The sequence below is a fragment of the Oncorhynchus mykiss genome, chromosome 6 (genome assembly GCF_057628025.1).
Source record: "Oncorhynchus mykiss isolate SJ-2025 chromosome 6, ASM5762802v1, whole genome shotgun sequence".
NCBI lineage: Eukaryota > Metazoa > Chordata > Actinopteri > Salmoniformes > Salmonidae > Oncorhynchus > Oncorhynchus mykiss.
Window position 1 is genome coordinate 64852819 of NC_143027.1, and position 14609 is coordinate 64867427.

Below are 14609 nucleotides of genomic sequence, written 5' to 3' on the forward strand. Positions count from 1 at the left end.
GGACCACACAACATTTCATCACGTGCCTTCAAGTTTACTTTGATATGATGGTTATTATATAAATATATGGTTATAACTCTACTGATGTTTTTTCCACAAAAAATGATTGCGTTATATAGCAAATGTGCCCACTTTGGTCTTGGCACGCGCACTTTAGCCAACAGGTCACAGATACAGTGCAGGTATAGACTACTTTATGATGAGATTATTATGGACAAAGAGACAGATTATTTTTATTTGTCAAAGTGGCAGCCAAGCATTGATCATCATGTCACCAGAATGGGACCCTCAATATTTATTGGAAAGGAGCATCAAGCTCATCATCGTGCACTTTCACCATCCGATGAAGTTCATCATAACTTATTTAATCTGTAGTTTAATAAACTGCATGCTTTCCAGAGTTGTAGTGGGAGGACCACACAACAATCCTCCTAGTTGACTTATTATATCAATATTTGAGCATAAAGGTTTTTCCACCGCCATTTCTTGCATAATAGATTTTAACAGACACAAAAAGATCCCACCTTGTCTTGCGTGTTTTGTTTTGTCTGACCCTCGCATAAAAAGGTTGGATGGAAACCTGGTTGTTTGTTCCACAATATTTTCATTGTGGGTCACAACATTCATCACCACGGTTGTGAATCTCTGACATTGAGGAGACCTAGAGACATGAGGTATCGGGAGGCAGACCCATGGTTGGTGTCTGTAGTAGGCTATAGTATGTACAGTACATGACCAGAGGCTTGGGAAGACTGTTGACCACAAATACCCCATTTCTTCATCCAAGGGAACAGGTGGAGTTCACACAGGTGTGTGCCCCCTCTCTTGGCCCCAGGCCCTCTCAGGGGATCCTGACAGTAGCTTGCATAACCCCCCCTCTCTCTGAGACCCTTAAGCATGTGGAGGAGCCCTCCTTCCCTGCCTCTCCACAGCCTCCCCCGGTCTCTTCTCAGCCTCCTCGCTTATCTCTCTGTCCAAATAGACAAGACAGTCTGCCAGCTGGGCCTTTTCTACTTCCTGATGTCTCTGTTTGTTTCTTCATGACAGTCAAGTCCTCTGAGGTCACCATGAAACTGGCAGAAAAGTGGCGAGGACACTGAGCAGGTGTTGGTACGAAAATAAATGGATATATTAGCACATAGTGATTGCAGCAGCATTAAGGGCTATTGGTGCACCTCCAGCCTGTTAGCAAGCTGTTTTGTGTTCATGATGTCAACTCATATACTTTTTCCTGACATGGGGAATACAAGGGAATGGGAAGAAAATCGAAGAGCAAATGTCATTACCCGTGTACATGTTATTTCCTTTGAAGTTGTGTCTTGTCCTCTTGGGCTTTAAATCTTAACATGAGCAAACACAGTGGCGGAAACGTCTTTCTAAATATAACTCTGCTTGACAAGAAACTGAAACCGTGGATACCCTTTTACTTTGAAGAATTCCAATTACTGTCACTGTTTCGTGTGGCAGAGTGTAAGCGAGAGGGGGTTTAGTGTGTGTCAGTGTGTGCATGCATGCGTGTGTGGGAGACTGTATGTGTGTGTGTGTGTGTGTGTGTATTTATGTTTTTTGTAAACCATAATCCATGGCACAATGCGGCTCAACTGTCTTAGACAGCTGTGTGTGTAATATCCCTGTAATTAATGTTTATTTCAAAGTAATGTGTCCACAGACAGGCAGCACAGTGATCTCAGAGGCAATTGGAATGTTCATCTCCACTGAGAGGCATCACAGCAAAGCAACCATCAACATTGTGAATAGTATATTTTTCATTTCTTCTGGGTCTCTGCTTTAAATTGGTTTTGCTCTGAGATGGATTTTTATGGGGCCAGTTAAACTTGGGTGGTTAAATCATCCTTCCCTACCCACAAGAACCAGTTCACAATCCAGGACCCGCTCCCTCTGTACCATCTATAGAGCACCAAGGATACTGTATATCAACCTTTATACAACACAACCAATCTGGATTCAATCACGAAGCGGGCGGAGAGTGTAATTTATAACCAAACTGTGTGACTGGGAAGATGGACTAGGTCACACCACACTTTGTAATCAACATTTAACCCTCGTTGACCTTTTTAAATGTGTGCCCAGCAACCACAAGCAGGAGACAAATAGGTTACGCATCAAGACAGACTGGGAGATGTAGGCTAGGCTGCATGTGTGGGCCATTACTCCTTCATGAGAGCCGCAGTCGGATAACATGTGAACACTTGTGACAGCCATGAGTCACACAGGTTCATATTTGCCATATCGGGGATTTAACAGTTAGTTTAATTACATATTTTATATAACATTTTTTCTAAAGGCCTTCAAAGACAGGATTTAGTGGCGGGTCAGGACACATGGCCATAGTGTACACGATCCTAAACCACGTTCATTATTGAAAATGTTGAGTGTCAGTGGCGGCATTAAAGCAGTTCAGTATAGTACAGTCTATGTGATAGTTTAAAACTAACCGCTCATCCTAGATAGCTGCTGTAGCTTACAGTATGTACATTTAATGTGATCAGTGGTGGCGGTACTTCTCAGGGAAAGGTAGCTGTTGATCTTCTTTTCTCCTAAATCCTCCAGCCCCAATTTCTGTCTCTCCCAGGTTCTGCTGGAGTTGACTATACTGCTACTGATAGTGGGGAACCCGATCAACATCCCTATGTGGTTCCTCATGTTCTCTCCCAGGTTTTAAGCCGTCTGTGGTTCCTCCTGTTCTCTCTCAGGTTCTTTGCTCTCTGTGGTTCCTCATGTTCTCTCTCAGGTTCTTAGCTCTCTGTGGTTCCTCATGTTCTCTCTCAGGTTCTTAGCTGTCTGTGGTTCCTCATGGTCTCTCTCAGGTTCTTAGCTCTCTGTGGTTCCTCATGTTCTCTCTCAGGTTCTTAGCTCTCTGTGGTTCCTCATGTTCTCTCTCAGGTTCTTAGCTCTCTGTGGTTCCTCATGTTCTCTCTCAGGTTCTTAGCTCTCTGTGGTTCCCCCTGTTCTCTCCCAGGTTTTAAGCTGTCTGTGGTTCCTCATGTTCTCTCCCAGGCTCTAAGCTCCCTGTGGTTCCTCCTGTTCTAGGTTCTACTGGGACCTGACCATGCTGCTGCTGATGGTGGGGAACCTGATCGTCATCCCGGTGGGCATCACCTTCTTCAAAGACGAACACACGCCCCCCTGGATCATCTTCAACGTGATCTCAGACACCTTCTTCCTCATGGACCTGGTGCTCAACTTCCGCACTGGCATCGTCAAGGAGGACAACACCGAGATCATCCTGGACCCACAACAGATCAAGATCAAGTACCTGAGGAGCTGGTTCGTGGTGGACTTCATCTCCTCTATACCTGTGGACTACATCTTCCTCATCGTGGAGACACGCATCGACTCAGACTTCTACAAGACGGCCCGGGCGCTGAGGATCGTCCGCTTCACCAAGATCCTCAGCCTGCTCAGACTGCTCAGGCTGTCCAGGCTCATCAGATACATCCACCAGTGGGAGGAGGTAGGGTACTGTAGGAGGGTGTGTTCTTACATCAAATCAAATGTTATTGGTCACATACACATGTTTAGCAGATGTTATTGCGGGTGTAGCGAAATGCTTGTGTTTCTAGCTCCGACAGTGCAGTGATATCTAACAATTTCACAAGATATACCCAATACACACAAATCTAAGTAAAGGAATGGAATTAAGAATATATAAGTATATTGACGAGCAATGTCAGAGCGGTATAGGCTAAAATACTGTAGAATATAATATAATAGAATACAGTATATACATATGAGATGAGTAATGCAAAATATGTAAACATTATTAAAGTGACTAGGGTTCCATTTATTTAAGTGACCAGTGATTTCAAGTCTATGGGCAGCAGCCTCTAGTATGCTAGTGATGACTATTTAACAGTCTGATAGCCTTGAGATAGAAGCTGTTTTTCAGTCTCTCGGTCCCAGCTTTGATGCACCTGTACTGACCTCGCCTTCTGGATGATAGCGGGGTGAACAGGCAGTGGCTTAGGTGGTTGTTGTCCTTGATGATCTTTTTGGCCTTCCTGTGACATCGGGTGCTGTAGGTGTCCTGGAGGGCAGGTAGTTTACCCACGGTGATGCGTTGGGCAGACCGCACCACCCTCTGGAAGGCCCTGCGGTTGCGGACAGTACAGTTGCTGTAACAGGCGGTGATACAGCCCGACAGGATGCTCTCAATTGTGCATCTGTAAAAGTTTGTGAGGGTTTTAGGTACATACGTGCGTGTGAGAGAGGCGAGATTATCCATAGTATATCTACCAAACACAGAATACCTACACATGAACACAGACCATCTTTACTACAGTCGACTGTCCTCTATAGAGTATAGCTCCTCGGAGAGAGATAACGTTGTTTACTGAGATCCATAATGTATTACCTTTCCCTTGGGGTTGGGCTAGAGGAAGCTACTCTAGCTAGCTGTGTCTGATTAGATCCACTAGTGAGGCAAGGTGAAGAGGCTTTTTGCTTTACCTCATCCACCAGTGAGATGATGAAGAGAGAAACGTTGATTACTGTTCTGTGCAGAAGCAGTCTATCTACCAGTCTGACGAAGGGAGTCTAGAGAGAGCGAAAGAGAGAGCGAAAGAGAGAGCCTCTGCTGCTGCTGAAATACAGGGATGATTATAATTGCCGTAATAATTAGAAATGTTCCCGTCCCTCCCTGGGTGTATCCTTGAGCACTGTCCCAGAAGTAAGAGGTGCAAAGTGAAGCAGCAGAGCCCAGCAGGAGATGCATTCAGTCAGTCTGTCAGTCAGTCAGTAAGGAGACAGACACTCCTCCACCACCAAGAAAGCAGGGCACACACAGACCCAGGCACCGCCACACGGAATTTACATACCAGCCAACAGATGGGGCTCCCTGCCCAACCTCTGTCCTTCTAGCGCCAGCATCTACAATAGTTGTGTGTTTGTCTAAACTGCACATTTGAAAAAAAAGGTGCTATCTAGAACCTAAAATAATTATTCGGCTGCCCCCATAGGGTAACCCTTTTTGGTTCTAAGTAGAACATGGGGTTCCATGTAGAACCCTATTGGGAAAGGTTTCTACATGGAACCTAATAGGGTTCTGCCTGGAACCCAAAAGGGTTCTTCAAAGTGTTCTCCTATGGGGACAGCCGAATAATCATTTTAGGTTCTAGACAGCATCTAGTGTGGAGTATTGTTTCTTTTTATTTTAATATTGCAGAGAGATTGTGGCTTCTATCAATGTAATTGTCTACATAATTTCCAATCCGCAATAATTATTTTGTAAATATATTATTTTAATTATGTATATATTTTCCTTTATTATTTTCCCTTAACCCTACCACCTCTCCCCTAATTGGGGTAAACTAATGGACAACAACACTTAGGCTTCTACTTCCAGCTTATACATACTACAGTATATACATTTTACTGACACAGTATATTTTACAATAGATATATTTTGTTTGTTTTTAGTCTCATCCTTCATTGTTTGTAACATTGAAATGTTTGTCAGGACAGGTTCCCTCGCTTTCTTTCTTCTACAGTACTACTTAGACAGAATGATTGTGTCCATCCCTATAATGTATTTTGATCACGACTCTATTCAGCTCTCAAAACCAACTGAGGCGCTCTCTTTCACAGTTGTTGTAAAATGCCTTCAAATCCCTGCTGGGTGTGTTCACCTGAGATTTTTACTTTGCATGAACAATGGGGGGAGTTTGAATAGCTGGTTGATTGCCAAACAGACCACAACACTAAACCACACCATACTCAGGGGATTTTAAAATGGGCCTTTCAACCACATCGACAGACAGTTTGAGGCAGCATACCACTCAGGTTGTCAAGTATACATCAAAGAGGCAGCATTGCTAGTAAATGAATCTCATCACCATCAAACCCATTTGTCTTTATGTCTTCCTGTTAACTGGGAACTGGGGCTGATATGAGGGGCTAGCCAATCACAGAAGCAGATTCTATACAGTATGCGTGTGTGTGTGCGCGAGGTGTGCTGATCGGCGCTGGGTAAGCAGGATCTGCCAAAGGCCAGCTCTGCCTCGGTGCTGAAACACTACAGTGGTAACCTCACAGAAATGTCATCTGTCATCTCCGAATAACTTGTCGACCACATCTCACCACCTGAATGACTTTTTTACTTTTTCGCCATGGCGACTACATTTCAAATTAAATCTTTTTTTTTTCTTGTTTTTCAATCAACCAACAAAACACATTCCACATTCACAGACGTGACAGACTTTAAAAAATGAATAAATAATAATAACTAAAAATAAATAAATAAATAAAATGATATATATATATATATACACACACATATACATATATGCAGTGGGGCAAAAAAGTATTTAGTCAGCATCCAATTGTGCAAGTTCTCCCACTTAAAAAGATGAGAGAGGCCTGTATTTTCATCATAGGTACACTTCAACTATGACAGACAAAATTAGAAAAAAAATTCCAGAAAATCACATTGTAGGATTTTTAATGAATTTATTTGCAAATTATGGTGGAAAATAAGTATTTGTTCAATAACAAACAAGCAAGATTTCTGGCTCTCACAGACCTGTAACTTCTTCTTTAAGAGGCTCCTCTGTCCTCCACTCGTTACCTGTATTAATGGCACCTGTTTGAACTTGTTATCAGTATAAAAGACACCTGTCCACAACCTCAAACAGTCACACTCCAAACTCCACTATGGCCAAGACCAAAGAGCTGTCAAAGGACACCAGAAACAAAATTGTAGACCTGCACCAGGCTGGGAAGACTGAATCTGCAATAGGTAAGCAGCTTGGTTTGAAGAAATCAACTGTGGGAGCAATTATTAGGAAATGGAAGACATACAAGACCACTGATAATCTCCTTCGATCTGGGGCTCCACGCAAGATCTCACCACGTGGGGTCAAAATGATCACAAGAATGGTGAGCAAAAATCCCAGAACCACACGTAGGGACCTAGTGAATGACCTGCAGAGAGCTGGGACCAAAGTAACAAAGCCTACCATCAGTAACACACTACGCCGCCAGGGACTCAAATCCTGCAGTGCCAGACATGTCCCCCTGCTTAAGCCAGTACATGTTCAGGCCCATCTGAAGTTTGCTAGAGAGCATTTGGATGATCCAGAAGAAGATTGGGAGAATGTCATATGGTCAGATGAAACCAAAATATAACTTTTTGGTAAAAACTCAACTCGTCGTGTTTGGAGGACAAAGAATGCTGAGTTGCATCCAAAGAACACCATACCTACTGTGAAGCATGGGGGCGGAATCATCATGCTTTGGGGCTGTTTTTCTGCAAAGGGACCAGGACGACTGATCCCTGTAAAGGAAAGAATGAAAGGGGCCATGTATCGTGAGATTGAGTGAAAACCTCCTTCCATCAGCAAGGGCATTGAAGATGAAACGTGGCTGGGTCTTTCAGCATGACAATGATCCCAAACACACCGCCCGGGCAATGAAGGAGTGGCTTCGTAAGAAGCATTTCAAGGTCCTGGAGTGGCCTAGCCAGCCTCCAGATCTCAACCCCATAGAACATCTTTGGAGGGAGTTGAAAGTCTGTGTTGCCCAGCAACAGCCCCAAAACATCACTGCTCTAGAGGAGATCTGCATAGAGGAATGGGCCAAAATACCAGCAACAGTGTGTGAAAACCTTGTGAAGTCTTACAGAAAACGTTTGACCTCTGTCATTGCCAACAAAGGGTATATAACCAAGTATTGAGATAAACTTTTGTTATTGACCAAATACTTATTTTCCACCATAATTTGCAAATCAATTCATTAAAATCCTACAATGTGATTTTCTGGATTTCTTTTGCTAATTTTGTCTGTCATATTTGAAGTGTACCTATGATGAAAATTACAGGCCTCTCTCATCTTAAGTGGGAGAACTTGCACAATTGGTGGCTGACTAAATACTTTTTTGCCCCACTGCATATACACATACACATATATATACATATACATACACACATATATATACACACAAAGAATAATTATTTAAAAAAAAAATATATATATATATATATATAACTTGCAGCAGCATTATCAAGGTTCTTATTAGCTATTTCCAGCCTTAGCTGAGACGCGAGCAGATAATTCATTTTTAGATTCTACAGCACCTTACACAACATCCCTAATCCCTAAATTCCCTAATCACCCCATTCACTCTGTCCAATTTGAAATACAGTTGAGTAGTGGAGACCAGAGTCTATCAAACTTGGGCTGTCTCTTGCGGAGGTCATAAGTGAGCTTTTCAAGAGGGAGAAAGTCAACAATCTGGTCAATCCACATTTTAAATGTAGGAGAGGTATTAGAGGCCCACAATAGAAGAATACATTTCTTAGCAACGCATGTAATAGTCATAAGCAAAGTTTCTCTGTCAGGATCAAGAACAATGTCCTCCTGGGCATTAAGAAGATAGATACACGGGGTCATATCAAACTGTACATCTAGTATTTTCTGTGCAGCAGTATGTATAGATTGCCAGATTTTGGCAATCTCTCTACAGCTCCAAAATACATGCATATAGGTTCCACTTTCAGAGGTACATATTTTACAGTTAGGAGAAATGTCTGTTTTCATTCTATGGAGTCTCAAAGGAGTGTAATACAATTTATACAAAAATGTGTAATTAGATTCTTTCATTTTTACATTAGTAGAGGAGCAGTATACCCTGTCGCAAACCTCCGCCCATAACTCATCACTGATAGTCAGACCAAGGTCCTATCCCCAGATTATTTTCAAAGGAGTAAAGGAGGAGCCTCCTTTCTCAGAAAGGAGTCTATAGATATAAGATATTTTGCCATTAATGGATTGTGCTGTGAAAAGAAGGGTTTCAACTTCATTCAACTGAGTTCTAAGCCTCCTCTTGGAAGTAAATGAGGAAATTACATGTCTAATTTGAAGATATATATTTTTTAAATGGGATCTTGGCACATTGAATTCACTGCAGAGCTCTTGAAATGATTTCAGCGTAGTGGTTTTCTGATGAAATAGGTCTGAAAAGGTCCTGATTCCTAGAGTATGCCAAATATTAAAGTTGGCATCCCTCAGGGCTTTTGGCAAGTCAGGGTTGCCTACTATAGGCGAGTGAGAACATATTTGGGAGGAAATGTCCAGGTATTTCTTACAGTCCCTCCACGCTAGTAGGGTGCTGTAAATCACAAAGGTTTTGGCTATGTTGCCCACTTCACTAAAGTTATTAATGAATATAATTGAGCTTAGGGGCAATGAACCACAGGATTGGGCTTCTATCTGAATCCACGTTGACTCTTGTCTGTTTGTGATCCATATTAGCATGTTGCGGACTTGGGCAGACCAGTAGTACAATTGAAGGGAGGGAAGGGCAAGACCATCCTTAGATTCAGGTTTCGATAGAGTGGAGAACTTGATCCTAGGTTGATCCTGGGACTTGAACTTGATCCTGGGAGATAGCATGGGAGCATCTGAAATAAATAGTTCAGTCTATTGAGGATGTTAATGCGGATTACATTAATTCTTCCTACTAAGCTAATTGGGAGGGAGATCCAGGTTTGGAGATCGTTCTTGATTCGATCCAGGAGTGGAAGATAATTTTCCTTGAAAAGGCTATTCAAATCTGGTGTTATGAAGATCCCAAGGTATTGAAACCCTTGTGTCTTCCATTGGAATGGACAGTGTCTTCATAGAGCTGGTGAGTGTAATATTGAGAGGGCAGACAGTGGATTTGTTCAAATTTATCTTATAACCTGAAAACTTGCCATACTGAGCAATTGTGTCTAAAATGGGAGGGATTTCTCAGGGTTGGACATGTAGAGCAAGACATCATCCGCGAAAGCGAAATCTTGTGCTGCAGAAACACCCATAATACTTGGATTGCTCCTTATCAGCTCTGCCAGAGGCCCCCAACAAGTAGAGCAGAGGGGACAGCGAGCACCCTTGTCCTGTGCCCCGTCCCAAAGGGAATCTGTCAAAGTTCGGTCCGTTAGTAGTCACCATGGCATTTGGATGAGAGTATAGTGATTTTATCCATTTAATGAAGTTTGGGCCTTCCATCTTGTCGAACACCTTCTCAGCATCCAGTGAAGCCAGCAGGACAGGGGTCTTCTGTGCGTTTACTTGATCAATAATATCAAAAAGACGGCGAATGTTATCAGAAGAGAATCTGTCTCTAACGAACCCAGTTTTGGCCGCTTTTGTTATTTTGGGAAGAAGAGTGTTTAGTCTTTTGGCGAGCAATTTGGTAATTATTTTGTATTCAAAATCCAACAAGCTTATGGGCTGGAAGGACGAGCAGGGTAGAGTGTCCTTGTTTTTTTTGAGCAACACTGTAATGCGAGCTGTGTGCATTGAGTCTGGGAGAACTCCATTTTTGCAAAAATCCTCCAGCATTGGCATGAAAATATTGCTAAGTTGGGGCCAAAAAGCTTTGTAGAACTCTCTGGGGAATCCATCTGGGCCTGGGGACTTATTAGGGGGCATGGAGGTAATTGCCTCCAGGATCTCCTCAGGAGTGAAGGGGGAGTTGAGATCTTCTTGGTCGGTGGTCCAATAGTTTAGGTAGCAAGATTCCCTCCAGGAAGGAGTGGAGTTCTGCCTCTGAGTGTTTTCTCTTAGAGGTATATAGTTTGCAGTAAAAATCATGAAAAGTTCAATTGATATTTTTTGGGTCATATGTGACCTCGTCCTCTGCTGTTCGGATAGCCATGATTGTACGCTCTGACTGCTCTTTTTTAAATTGGTAAGCAAGCAATCTACTCGGCCTATTGCTATACTCATGGTATTTCTGTTTAGTAAAGAAAACTTTTTTTTTTATCTCCCGAGTATAGTCCAAATTCAGTTTGGCTTTGGCTGCTTTAAGTTGACTCCAGGAGGTGCTGTCTGGGGATTGTTTATCTACTTTTTCACAGCATTACAGCTCCCTCTCAAGATCTAGCCTGTGTGCTTCCATTGCTTTTTTCTTAGAGGAAGCATATGCAATTAGATGACCTCTTAGTGTGGCTTTAGCAGCGTCCCACATTGTGGCCGGAGAAACAGGAGAATAATAATAATATAACCAAAGTGAAACAATGAAAATCAAAACAGTTCTGTATGGTGAAACACAGACACAGAAAACAACTACCCACAAACCATAGTGGGAAAACAGGCTGCCTAAGTATGGTCCTCAATCAGAGACAATTGACAGCTGCCTCTGATTGGGAACCATACCAGGCCAAACACATAGAAATAGAAAACATAGAACACAAAACATAGAATGCCCACCCCAACTCACGACCAAACTAAAATAGAGACATAAAAAAGGATCTAAGGTCAGGACGTGACAGTACCCCCCCCCAAAGGTGCGGACTCCGGCCGCAAAACCTAAACCCATAGGGGAGGGTCTGGGTGGGCATCTGTCCGTGGTGGCGGCTCTGGCGCCGGACGTGGACCCCACTCCACCTTAGTCTTGGCCCACTTAGGTGGCGCCTTTAGAGCGGCGACTCTCGGGCATTCTATGTTTTGTGTTCTATGTTTTCTATTTCTATGTGTTTGGCCTGGTATGGTTCCCAATCAGAGGCAGCTGTCAATCGTTGTCTCTGATTGAGAACCATACTTAGGCAGCCTGTTTTCCCACTATGGTTTGTGGGTAGTTGTTTTCTGTGTCTCACCATACAGAACTGTTTCGATTTTCATTGTTTCACTTTAGTTATTTTGTATTCAGTGTTCAGTTATATTTCATTAAAATGGACACTTACCACGCTGCGTTTTGGTCCGATCTTTCATACTCCTCATCAGAAGAGGAGGAAAACCGTTACAGAACTACCCACTACAAAAGGACCAAGCAGCGTGGTAACAAGGAGCAGAGGGTTTTGGACTCCTGGACTTGGGAGGAGATACTAGACGGTAAGGGACCCTGGGCATAGGCTGGGGAATATCGCCGCCCTAAGGAAGAACTGGAGGCAGCGAAAGCTGAGCGGCGGCGATATGAGCTAAGGCAGCGCAACAGGCACGAGAGGCAGCCCCCCAAAACATTTTTTTTGGGGGGGCACACGGGGAGATTGGCGGAGTCAGGCGATAGACCTGAGCCAGCTCCCCGTGCTTACCAGGAGAGGCGTAGTACTGGTCAGGTACCGTGTAAAGTGCGAGGTGTCGCCAGTGCGCGCTCAGTCCTCTGTTTTCTCTTCCAGGTGCTCTATTTTCTTTTTAGCATATGCTATTGTTTCCAAGGCGTCTGTCAATAAGTTTTCCATGGATAAGATTCGCCCCTCTGCCTCGTCCAGGCGCCGCGTTTATGGCTATCTTGTTGTTGATGTTAGGCAAAGCATTTTCCAGGATTGTCACCTTGCCCCCTATCGCACTAAGCTGAGAGTTAATGGCATCTAATTTAATGTTGAGTTCTGTACGTTGGGATCTCAACTCAGAAAGGATGTCTTCGACAGAGTGCGAGGTTGGCATTCGTTGGGCCTCGGGGGGGGAACAGGTCCTCTTGCTCCTGGCTAATGGCGCTAGCTTTTTCTGAAGCTAGCTGCTTCTTGGAGGCTTTTTCCGTCGCTAATGCTCGAGTCCGGTTAAAAAATGTCCCCTGTAATGTCGCCTTGTGTAGCCGCCATGACTTTTTGACTAAAGCTAAACTTCAAGGGGAGGTAAGATTAGGAATTGGAAACTACTTGTGTGGAGCACTTAATTCATGCGGCCATCTCGTTCAAGGGTCACATGACCCCCCTACATCACATTTTTAAAACTGCGTCACCATTTGAGCTTTACGAATAATATATCTTCTTAAATTGCTGGAATTCCTAGCTGAACTATTCATATATATTGGTAGCTGAAGAGCAATCCACAGCGCCATAGAAAATACAGTACTTCCTGTTTAACTTGCAAGGTCTTTGATGTTGTTGACTCCGCTGCTTCCCCAGCACAGCGAGATTGCTCGTTGCTCTGTCATGGTTGGTCCTGAGACGTCTGATGCCCTCTGACCTGCTGAGTGAAGGAAGGGTTTATGTTCTCACCTGTCATACTGAACGGAAGATAAATGCCTCCGCAAGACAGCACCCAGTAGCACTGTCAAAGTCAACAGAATAGCTCAGCCCCTAGTCTCCTCTAATCACAGATGACATTCTAACATCCAAGCCCACACACACCCTGATATCAAGGGTTAAATGAACCCCCTGGCTGTGGAGATGTCATGTGCTTTATTTTCTGTGTGTGCGTGTACCTGTGTGCTTACATGACTTGTGTTTTGGGTCTTGATTGGTGCCTATAGTCAACTATGACCCTTTGTTGCATGGCACAAAGGACTTCCCATCCTATCAAATCAGCATCACAAGTTTTAAACAGCTATCTGTTAAACCACACAACATTAACTAACCAATAATAAACGCTTATTGAATAAAAACATTGACCAAAGATTCCATTCCAAGACGTAATAGCCAAGAGGGCTTAGTAAACTACAGTGTTTTACAGCTTACATCAGGCGGTGGTTGATGGTTGTGGTGGTTCAAATCAAATTTATTTGTCACATACACATGGTCAGCAGATGTTAATGCGAGTGTAGCGAAATGCTTGTGCTTCTAGTTCCGACAATGCAGTAATAACCAACGAGTAATCTAACCTAACAATTCCACAACCACTACATTATACACACAAGTGTAAATGGATAAAGAATATGTACATAAAGATATATGAATGAGGGATGGTACAGAACAGCAGAGGCAAGATGCAGTAGATGGTACAGAGTACAGTATATACATATGAGATGAGTAATGTAAGGTATATAAACATGAAGTGGCATAGTTTAAAGTGGCTAGTGATACATGTATTACATAAAGATGGCAAGATGCAGTACATGATATACATATACATATGAGATGAGTAATGTAGGGTATGTAAACATTATATTAAGTGGCATCGTTTAAAGTGGCTAGTGATACATGTATTACAAAGATGCAGTAGATGATATAGAGTACAGTAAATACATATACATATGAGATGAGTAATGTATGGTATGTAAACATTATATTAAGTGGCATTGTTTAAAGTGGCTAGTGATACATTTTTACATCAATTTCCATCTATTTCCATTATTAAAGTGGCTGGAGTTGAGTCAGTATGTTGGCAGCAGCCACTCAATGTTAGTGGTGGCTGTTTAACAGTCTGATTGCCTTGAGATAGAAGCTGTTTTTCAGTCTCTCGGTCCCTGCTTTGATGCACCTGTACTGACCTCTCCTTCTGGATGATAGCGGGGTGAACAGGCAGTGGCTCGGGTGGTTGTTGTCCTTTATGATCTTTATGGCCTTCCTGTGACATCGGGTGGTGTAGGTGTCCTGGAGGGCAGAGGGAGGTGCTCCCTCTGCAGTTTCCTGAAGTCCACAATCATCTCCTTTGTTTTGTTGACGTTGAGTGTGAGGTTATTTTCCTGACACCACACTCCGAGAGCCCTCACCTCCTCCCTGTAGGCCGTCTCGTCGTTGTTGGTAATCAAGCCTACCACTGTAGTGTCGTCCGCAAACTTGATGATTGAGTTGGAGGCGTGCATGTCCACGCAGTCGTGGGTGAACAGGGAGTACAGGAGAGGGCTCAGAACGCACCCTTGTGGGGCCCCAGTGTTGAGGATCAGCGGGGTGGAGATGTTGTTACCTACCCTCACCACCTGGGGGCGGCTCGTCAGGAATTCCAGT

At 43.4% G+C, this 14609-nt stretch overlaps 1 protein-coding gene across 1 annotated transcript in view; it reads left to right on the top strand.

Annotated features, from left to right (window-relative positions):
- The window catches only part of LOC149983048 (potassium/sodium hyperpolarization-activated cyclic nucleotide-gated channel 4-like), a 95931-nt gene that overhangs the window by 33384 nt on the left and 47938 nt on the right, over window positions 1-14609 (top strand). The window contains exon 2 of the mRNA XM_090238561.1: window positions 3052-3475. Coding sequence (XP_090094687.1) covers window positions 3052-3475 — 424 coding nt within the window. The remainder of the gene's footprint in view (window positions 1-3051; window positions 3476-14609) is intronic.